This window comes from Zophobas morio, unplaced genomic scaffold, assembly GCF_036711695.1.
Source record: "Zophobas morio isolate AGI-343-1 ecotype UQ-CSIRO unplaced genomic scaffold, CSIRO_AGI_Zmor_V1 ptg000046l, whole genome shotgun sequence".
Lineage (NCBI taxonomy): Eukaryota > Metazoa > Arthropoda > Insecta > Coleoptera > Tenebrionidae > Zophobas > Zophobas morio.
The window spans coordinates 7,238,754-7,248,400 of record NW_026972151.1 but is presented as its reverse complement, the minus strand read 5'-3'; the positions used below and the strand labels follow the sequence as shown (position 1 = coordinate 7,248,400).

The following is a 9,647-nucleotide window of genomic DNA, read 5'->3' as shown; positions in this document are numbered from 1 at the left end:
GACAAATAATAAACCGAACCACGCCCGTAATAATTTAAAATAAAATTTCAGCTGTCCGAAGCAAGTTTCTGTTGATTTAAGCTTATTTGCACTCGGAATCTTGTACATTACAAATAATTACGGATCAATCTAACGTAAAAATAATGATGCGAAACACGTCCGTAATTATTAGAATAAAATATCAAATGTCGGAAGGCGAGAGTGTGTTGTTTAAAATTAAAAAATGTCACTTACATCGTCGAAAACAGACAGTAAAATTATCCGTTCTTTCTCGAAAACATGCATACACACACATATCACAAAAACCACCATTTAGTGTCCACAACAAAGCAAGAAAACCACTTATTTTCCGATATAATTACGAATATTTTCACCTTAAAATTTGTAAACCGAAACGCGTCGTCGTCCGTCATTATAACAATATTCTTTCGCATCAGCAGATTCCTTCGGAACCACACGTTATTTTCTCATTAGACAGGGACGTATTCGGAAATATTTAAAAATAAGGAATTATCGCTTCAGGGTGCCATACAGCAGAAAGTTTGTTCACAAAAAAAGAAAAACGCATCTCTATAAACTAATGACACAATTTGTGTAAAAATAAATGAGGGTAAGGGGTGTAATAATTGTTTAAATATAAAAAAAATGTTTAACTCGAAAACGGTAAGAGATAGGAGGTTCGTGCAAAGAACAAAAAAGTTTCTAAAATACGAAACACATGCACCTATCTTGACGGTTTTTAGTTTGAGTTTAGGATTTCGGAGAAAAGGGCAAAAGTTTGTGGTGACCAAACGGAATTAGTTAAAAATTTGTTTTTTGTGTCAAATTATTTTCGGATGAATAATCGATAGGTCCATATAATTAAATATGTGAAAATTTGAGTTTGGGGCGCAACAATTTTTGTCAAAAAAGGTTGTCAAAATTCGAAAAAAAGTTTTCCTTGAGCAGTAGGAAAGTAAATTAGAAGTTTTGGTGAAAAAAAAAATTTAAAAAATTCAAAGAATCCAAAGAAAAATTAAAACAAAAAAAATCTCAAAAAAAAAATCCAAATTTAGAAAAGTTTGTTTTTTCACAAAAACAAATGCATATTCATGAAGTACTATCTAATCGTGTGTAAAAATGATCATGACTCATAGGTGTATCTACCGTTTAAATAGAAAAAATTTTTGTTACTCGAAAATGGTAAGAGATAGGAGGTTCGTGTATAGGGCAGAAAAGATTGACAAAAACAAATAATATCGACAGCCGTCAACGGTTTTTCGCTAACTTTTGATATGACTGTGAAAAGGGCAAAAGTTTGTGGCGCCCAAACGGTAAAACTTAAAAAATAGATTTTTGTACCAAAATATTTCCGAATGAACGGTCTATAGGTCTACGTAGCAAAAAAAGTATTTTCATCTACCGTTTACTAGTAATAACGAAAAAACCTTATAGCTCCTAAGGGGTAAGAGGTAGCATGTCGGTACAAGGGAACGGAAAAAAGCTAAAAAAATTAAGACACACGTTGAGCAAAAAAAATTTCGAAAAAAGTTGAAATTGAGGGAGAAAAGGGCAAAAGTTTCTAGTGCCCAAACGGTAAGAGATACGGTATCGGTTGTATACATCAAAACCTTCTTATGGAACGAACGGATAAGTTTGCTCAAAAAAATCGATTCTGTCCACGTCAACCTTGATACAGGAGCCATTTTTAGTTTTTTCGAGGTCGCTACGTAAAAATTTTTTCAGGTCGAAAAAAAGACCATCGAAAAAGGATTCGAATAAGCCCAACATGCAACACTTAAAAAAAAAAAAAAAAAAAAAAAGCGAAATAGGTTATTGTCTTTATATTTATTGTCACATGACTACTACCATCACAACTAAGTACACTAAGACATTAAAGAAAAAATTTCAAGTTTCAAAAACCAACAAAAAAACATCAAAAACCATCAAAAAGCACTATTAAAAAAAGAGATATATGTATATATTTGCTGCTTCCACTACTTCTATCACTACAACAATTTGCTACCACTACAACAATTTGCTACCACTACAACACTAAACACTACTATATATACTATACCCTATACACTATACACTATACACTATATACACTATTCACTGTACAAAATTAATCCTATTTAATAAGTTTTTTACTTCTTCAGCACTGCTTTCACAATTTTTCAAGTTTTTGTTGAGATCATCGAGTTCTTTTTTGGCTTCCGCAAGAAGTCTTTGATAATCACACACTTTTTTCTCATATTGTTTGAAGTTTTTTTCACACCTCGTCTTTTTTTTCAGGAGGTCGAACCTTTTCTTTTTATGGGTTCGTTCGGCCTCCCGACACTTCGAACGGAAAGACGCCAGAAGTTCCGGTGCCGTGGATGGCGACTGGAACTCATCCTCGCTGTCCACAGTTCGAGGTGTCGGGGGTGGTGTCCGGCGGATCGGTTGCCCTTCCTCCTCTTCCTGCTGTTGCTGCTGATGGTGCACTGATGGGGAGCGTACATCAGCATCAGGAACAGGAAGAGTTGCATTCGTCTCTTGTTGTTGTTGTTGCTGTTGCTCCTCAGGGGTTGCCTGCATGTTCTCACACAACGCCCTCAATAACTTCATGTTCTTTCCACCATTTTCCTCTTCGCCATCGAACATAGATGGCGTCAAGTCGATATCGAGAGGAGACGGCTGCTGGTAGGAACATGAGGGCTGTGGAGAACTGGGCTCTGGAGATCTTAATCGACTCATCTCCTCCTCCGAGAGCTCAGAGATAAGTCTCATAGGGGGTGGTGGTGATGATGGACGGCAATTATTATTATTGGGTGGCTACAAAATATATAAACATTACTTAGTTATTATTAAAAAGAGAAAAAGCAATCGCAATAATAATGCAAATATATAATAGATAAAAATAAAAAAAAAACCTACCTGAATGACGATATTTTCCAGAATATTAATTTTTGGTTTTTTTAAACTCAGGGAAAATTTCATTTTTATTGCAGGGACACTGTACACACACACAGAGAGAGAGAATAAAAATAACTAATGACAATTATAAGTAACTACTCTAAATATATAGGAAAAATAATGCAGAATATACAAAAAAATAAACAATGTAGAGGGGTTAAATGCCGAATCAGCAGTTTTTCATGTCCATATATGGACATTTTAAAGATTGATCCAAATCAGAGAAATGCAATTCAGCAATTTTTGAAGACGTGCTTTTCTCGGAAATTAAGAGTTCAAGGTTATGAAAAAACCTATTTCTGTGAGAAATGCAATTCGGCAATTCCATAAACACGTGCTCTTCACGGAACTTAAGAGTTCAAGGTCATGAAAAAACTATTTCCGTGAGAACTGCAATTCAGCAATCCAAGCCTCACTGTGATGAAGCACATGTATATAAGACGTATTGGTGTTCTATAAATTTGTCAGTTCAGTTCACACATCAGATATGTTTCCACTGAAAGAGAGTCATTTGGTTTCTCGCGATCTTGATATAGATTCATTGAATGAAGAGAAACGTTGTATCATTCAAGCAATCGAAAGTTTGTTACGACAAAAATTTCCATTGTGCAGAAAATTCATGGCTGGTGGATGTGCCGCATTTCTATTGAACCGAACCTCTTCATATACGGACATTGATATTTATATAGAAAAAAATGAAAATATAGAAGAATGGGCTAAGGATAACTGCCAAGCTAACCGAATCTCTATTTACGTTTATCAATCCAAATGGCCTTGCTGTTATTTGAATTTTGAAGGTTTTCTATTTAACCTTATTTTTATTGAACCTCGTCCTCAAATTTCCTTGGAAGCCAGAATACTAAGAATTCTCAAATCTTTCGATTTAACGATATGCAAAGTGGCAATGTATTTTTCAAGTGGAGTAAATCCAGTACTTGTTGAATGGAAATTAACAGATGTGAATTTCGACAATGTTGAAAAAAAAGATCGCATCACCAAATATAAGAAAAGAATTGCGAAAAAGGAAGTACGATTTGAACCAAACAATTTAGCTATGTCAGCATATACTGTAGTGGTAGATCACGATGATTCCTGTGTTGCTGCTAATAATTTGAAAAATATTAAATAATTTATTGTTGTGTTAAATCGTAGTGCTGATGCTGTTAGAAAAAAAAAAATTATAGAATATATGTGAAATAAAACTAATAAATGTAAATAATTGTTTTATTGAATCCGTACATTCATACATTTTCAAACATTTGTTGGATTATTGGGTTTGCTACAATGAGTGAAACATATTAACACTAAATAAAGTAACACACAAAATATAATTACAAAAATAATTGCTCCTGCAGAAGTAAATATCCAGATCCAGGGTTTTGCCAAACAATATTGTGTAGCATTTTCACCGCTAGAACTTTTGTATCCACTATAATCGTTAATAGTGGTGATATTTGGTGACTTGCATCGGCTTCTGTTTTTGAAGACAAATTCTAGTTGATACTGCAGTTGGCTGGAAACGGATACATTTTTTGAATAAAACATAACTAACTGATCATGTCCATCTTTAATTTCTATCATTTTTCTACAAGTACATTCTTTATTTCTAACCAGAGTTTGTAAATGTACATCTGTAACATTGCTATCAGTGAATAAATACAAATCTTTCTGTATTAAAATGGTCGATAAAATAAGTGTGCAGTTTAAGCCTAACATTGTTTGGATAGAATGAGTACTTTGTTGTTGCGAAGTAACCTATATATGTATTCAACAGCACCACCACCACCACCACCACAATTAGCACTAACGGCTCGCCAAATCCCAGCATGCTACTATTACGGTCATTATCGAGAATATGAGAAAAAGTGAAGCAGACCACACATGATCGTTTCTTAAACAAAAATCAAAGATTTCCTTTGAATTGTTACTACTGTTAATATTTTCGATTATTAACCATTGAGAAAATTGTCGATTTCCTTGTTCTGTTTTTATCTTGTAAGCCAAATAATTTTGCGTTGTGATATTTTTCGCATAGAAGAGATGATAACTGGTTTCGATTATATTGATCGGAGTCATTTTTTCCCAACATTCCTTTTCATACGTCTGAATATACAGAAGAGTTATGTTTGGCGTGGTATAGATATATAAGTTGTTTTCAACAAGCGCACTTAATAGTACCATCACGTTGATAGGCAGAAACATTTTAGACTAGTTATGTTCTTGTATACACACACTCGAATAGCAAGCTTGTAGAGGTGGTAAGTCATGGTAGGGTGGTAGCGATAAACGGACCGAAACAAATTACTATAATTATTTTATTATTTTCTTCTAAAAACTGACTTATAATTATTGATTGCCGTTCTGTCCAGAAGCAGCTCCCTACTCATGGAGGGGACGTACGTTTGACTAATTTCATTATCCCAGTTGTCTGGGCATTCTATTATTGGCGGTGGTGGTGGTGCTCGTGGTGGTGGTGATGGTGGCGTATGGGATGCTCTGGAAGCAGCCTCACGAAGACATCTCTCCCGCTCCCAGGCCTCACGATGACAATTAAAAATATGGCGCTTCAATCGGCTCTCAAGAAGCCTATGGCTTCTGTCAAACGGGCATATGACAAATTGCTCTAAATAAAAAAAAAAAGAAAAAACAATTAGGATTTTTATTTAATAGTAATAAAGACAAGCTTACCCATTTTGTTGTTTATATATATTTTTCTTAAGTGTTGAGGACTGACTGTGATCTTCAATTTGTTGAGGACTGTTATAACTCTTGCGGGTGATCTCCCATTTATACACATTATCAATCCCCACTCTTGCTATTTTCCTCCACTTTTACTACAGATTACATTTTCTTAATTACGCTGAAGTTGATAATTTAGTTGTTTTTCTGAGCTTGCAAAAATACGCGTCTCATTTTTCGCTGATTTTTATTAAATTTGTTGAGTTGTGAGTTACAATCGGAAATTTCGTTCACATATAAATAAGAAGGTATTCCACAGAAAAATAAAGAAAAATAATAGTGCTCTTCTTTCTACTGTGATAAACAAGTTCGACAGCAAAAAAAAAAAAAAGAAATGCATCCGCAGGAAACAGTGACGGCTATATGTAAAGGCTCGCTTAAGCTAATTCATGAATATATTAGTAAAATCAAAACAATCGAAGAAATTAAAAATTTTTTAGTATATATAAATACCAGCATTAGAATAATTAGAAAAGCACTTAGATGTAAAATACATCGAGAAAATATTTTAGAAAATGCTAATTCCTTAGAAACAAGTCTAGCTTATTTAAAATTTTACCGCTTCAAGCTTTTAAATAAAAAAAAACAATTGTCTCTAAAAATTGGAGAAGGTTATTTTAAAAGAGACAAATTTAAACCTACGGCAAACGTAACCTGGCAAGACATAGAATCTTGTTTTGAACAAAGAATTCGTACAGGATTTATAATTAATCATCACATTAAAGATCCTCTTCAGTTTTTTCGACAATCTTTTAAATGTTTTATGTTTAGAATTAGAAAAGAGCTAAAAAACACGATGCTAAAAGTAAATGTAATTTTTTCGGCAAATTTTATTAAACCGCACTCTGGTGAAACAGACGTTAAAACATTCTCCACAAAAAATCAGCACATTGATGCATATACAGATTTAAAGCAATGGTACGAAGAGAACGTTGTTGATAAGATAATGAAGAAATTAGAAGAATTTGCGGAAAAGGACTCCGGTTGGGCGTTGTATGAGATTTTAGGATTGAAAATTAACATAAATAAATATGATCCAATCAAATTTGGTTACTCAACTTTCGTGTCCACACCAGCTTGCATTAAAAAAAAACATGCAATAATTAATGTTCAAAATGATGATGAATATTGTTTTCTATGGGCAATAGTTTCAGCTTTATTCCCTACCGATAAAAATTCACATCGAAAATCGTCGTATCCACACTTCAAAAATGTGTTGAAATATGATAATTTAGACTTTCCAATCACAATTAAAGACATTCAAAAATTTGAAGAACTCAACAATCTTGCAATTAATTTGTACTGCATCGAGGAGAAAAAAGTTTTACCTTGTCGTTTAAGCAAAAGGTTTTTAAATTCTAATAAAGTAATTAATTTGCTTATGCTACCTGCTGAAACACAAATACAAAATACAAAAAACGACAATGATCACTTTGAAGATCGTCAATTGCTCTATCATTTCGTATGGATCAAAAATTTGTCAGCTCTTTTAGCTAAGCAACTTTCCCTCCATAAATGTAAATTTTATATATGCGAAAGATGTTTAAATCATTTCACTACAGAGGAGTTACTCCAAAAACATAAAACTACATGTCAGAGTATTAATAAATATTCCATAAGATTGCCATCAGAAAACGAAAATTATTTGTATTTTCAAAATTATAGATATCAAGAGAAAGTACCTTTTACTATATACGCAGATCTCGAGAGTATTCTTCTTGATTATTCAAAAGACCACATGTCCACTACTTGTAAAACCAATCCTTATCAAAAACATGTTGCATACAGTGTTGCATACTATTTTCACTGTTCATATGATAATTCTCTTTCCAGATTTCGTTTGTATCGAGGTAAAGATTGCATCCAATGGTTTGTTCAAGAGTTAAATCAATTGTCTCATTTTTGTAACAACAAATTTCAAAACATTATATCTATGGAAAAATTAACTACACAAGAACGTGAGCAGTTTGAATCCTCACAAATATGTCATATATGTAAAAAAACATTTTCAGAAAATAACGTTAAAGTGCGCGATCATAATCACTTAACTGGAATGTATAGGGGCGCTGCACATCAGAATTGTAATTTAAATTATAAAGATATTTGTGTTATACCTGTGGTGTTTCATAATATGAGTGGATATGACGCACATTTTTTTATTAAAGAACTTTCAAATTCAATAAAAGGTGACATTAAATTGCTTCCCATCAATAAAGAAAGATATATTTCATTTACTAAATTTGTCGATGATACAAAAGTTAGTTTACGATTTATTGATTCTTTCAGATTTATGCCCTACAGTTTAGACAAGCTTTCTTCCAATTTAGATAATTCACAAAAAATTATTACTCAGACAAATTGTAATAATATGGAAGAATTTTATTTGTTAAACAGAAAAGGAGTGTTCCCTTATGATTATATAAATTCCTGGGAGAAACTCCTTGAAACAAAACTTCCCGAAAAAATGGATTTTTATAGCCGCTTATACGAACAAGATATTAAAGATGAAGATTATTCTCACGCTATCAAAGTTTGGAATACTTTCAATATTCGTACATTAGGAGAATATTCCGATTTATATTTAAAAACAGATGTGCTTCTTCTATCCGACGTATTCGAAGCATTTCGAACTACGTGTTTAAATACTTATCAACTTGATCCCTTACATTATTATACTGCACCAGGCTTAACATTTGATGCCATGTTAAAAACGACAAAAATTAAACTAGAACTCTTAACGGATATAGATAAAGTCCTTTTTGTCGAGAGAGGTATTAGAGGTGGAGTTTCCCAGTGTTCTAATAGATACGGTAAAGCCAATAATAAGTACATGAATAAAGACGAATATGATCCTTCACAAGATAGTACCTATTTAATGTATTTTGATGTTAATAACCTTTACGGAGCGGCAATGTCTCAATGTTTACCGTATGGGAAATTTGAATTTGTAGAAAATTTCAATATTTCAGATATCTTAGATACTTCTGATAATTCCACAACTGGTTATATTATTGAATGCGATTTGGATTATCCAGTAGATTTGCATGAAATACATAGCGATTTACCTTTAGCTCCAGAGCACATGATACCTCCCATTTCAAGGTCTAAACTTAAAAAGTTGTTATTGACTTTATATCCTAAGAAAAATTATATTATACATTATAGGAATTTAAAAATGTATATAAAATTTGGTATGAAAATAAAATGTGTACATCGTGTTCTTAAATTCGAACAGTCTGCGTGGTTAAAGGAATATATAGACTTAAATACAAGGCTTAGACAGCAAGCGAAGAACGATTTTGAAAAAGATTTTTTTAAATTAATGATTAACGCTATTTATGGTAAATGCATGGAAAATGTTCGAAAACATAGGGATATTCGATTGGTCAGTAAATGGGAGGGACGATGGGGAGTTCGTTCTCTTATTTCTAAACCAAATTTTCACAGTTCCGTTGTATTTGATGATGATTCAGCTATCATCGAAATGAGTAAATTAGAGGTGTTTTTAAATAAACCAATTTATCTCGGTTTTTGTATTTTAGATATTTCTAAAACTTTTCTCTATGAATTCCACTATGGTTATATTAAGGAAACATTTAACAATAATGCAAAGTTGCTTTACACCGACACTGACAGTCTAATTTACGAATTTCATGTAGGTGATATATACGAATATATTAAGAAAGATTCTTCGGTTTGATACTTCAGACTATGATTTGTATAATGTTTATGGTATAGAACAAAAAAATAAAAAAGTGCCAGGTTTGATGAAAGATGAAAATAACGGTAAGATTATGTTAGAATTTGTGGGTCTCAGATCGAAAATGTATGCATATAGAGTTGCAAAGGATGATTTTAATAAAAAGGTAGTTAAGAAATCCAAAGGTAGTACGAAAGCTTCACTTAAAACAATAACATTCGAAAATTATAAAGAATGCTTATTTAATAGCCGAAATTACGAAAAGTCC

The 9,647-nt window shown here is 32.5% G+C and overlaps 2 protein-coding genes across 2 annotated transcripts; one reads left to right on the top strand and one right to left on the bottom strand.

Moving 5' to 3' along the window:
* Window positions 1-4,150: 4,150 nt before the first annotated feature.
* On the bottom strand, window positions 4,151-6,239 carry LOC135142237 (uncharacterized). Its single transcript, XM_064073916.1, has 2 exons — window positions 5,629-6,239; window positions 4,151-5,563 (listed from the first exon to the last, which is right to left on the bottom strand). Exons 1-2 carry the CDS (start codon window positions 5,735-5,737, stop codon window positions 5,259-5,261), a joined length of 414 nt encoding a protein of 137 aa, XP_063929986.1. The 5' UTR covers window positions 5,738-6,239; the 3' UTR covers window positions 4,151-5,258.
* Window positions 6,240-8,143: 1,904 nt separating this feature from the next.
* LOC135142195 (uncharacterized) lies at window positions 8,144-9,379 on the top strand. Its single transcript, XM_064073867.1, has one exon. It carries the CDS (start codon window positions 8,144-8,146, stop codon window positions 9,377-9,379), a length of 1,236 nt encoding a protein of 411 aa, XP_063929937.1.
* The last annotated feature ends 268 nt before the right edge of the window (window positions 9,380-9,647 follow it).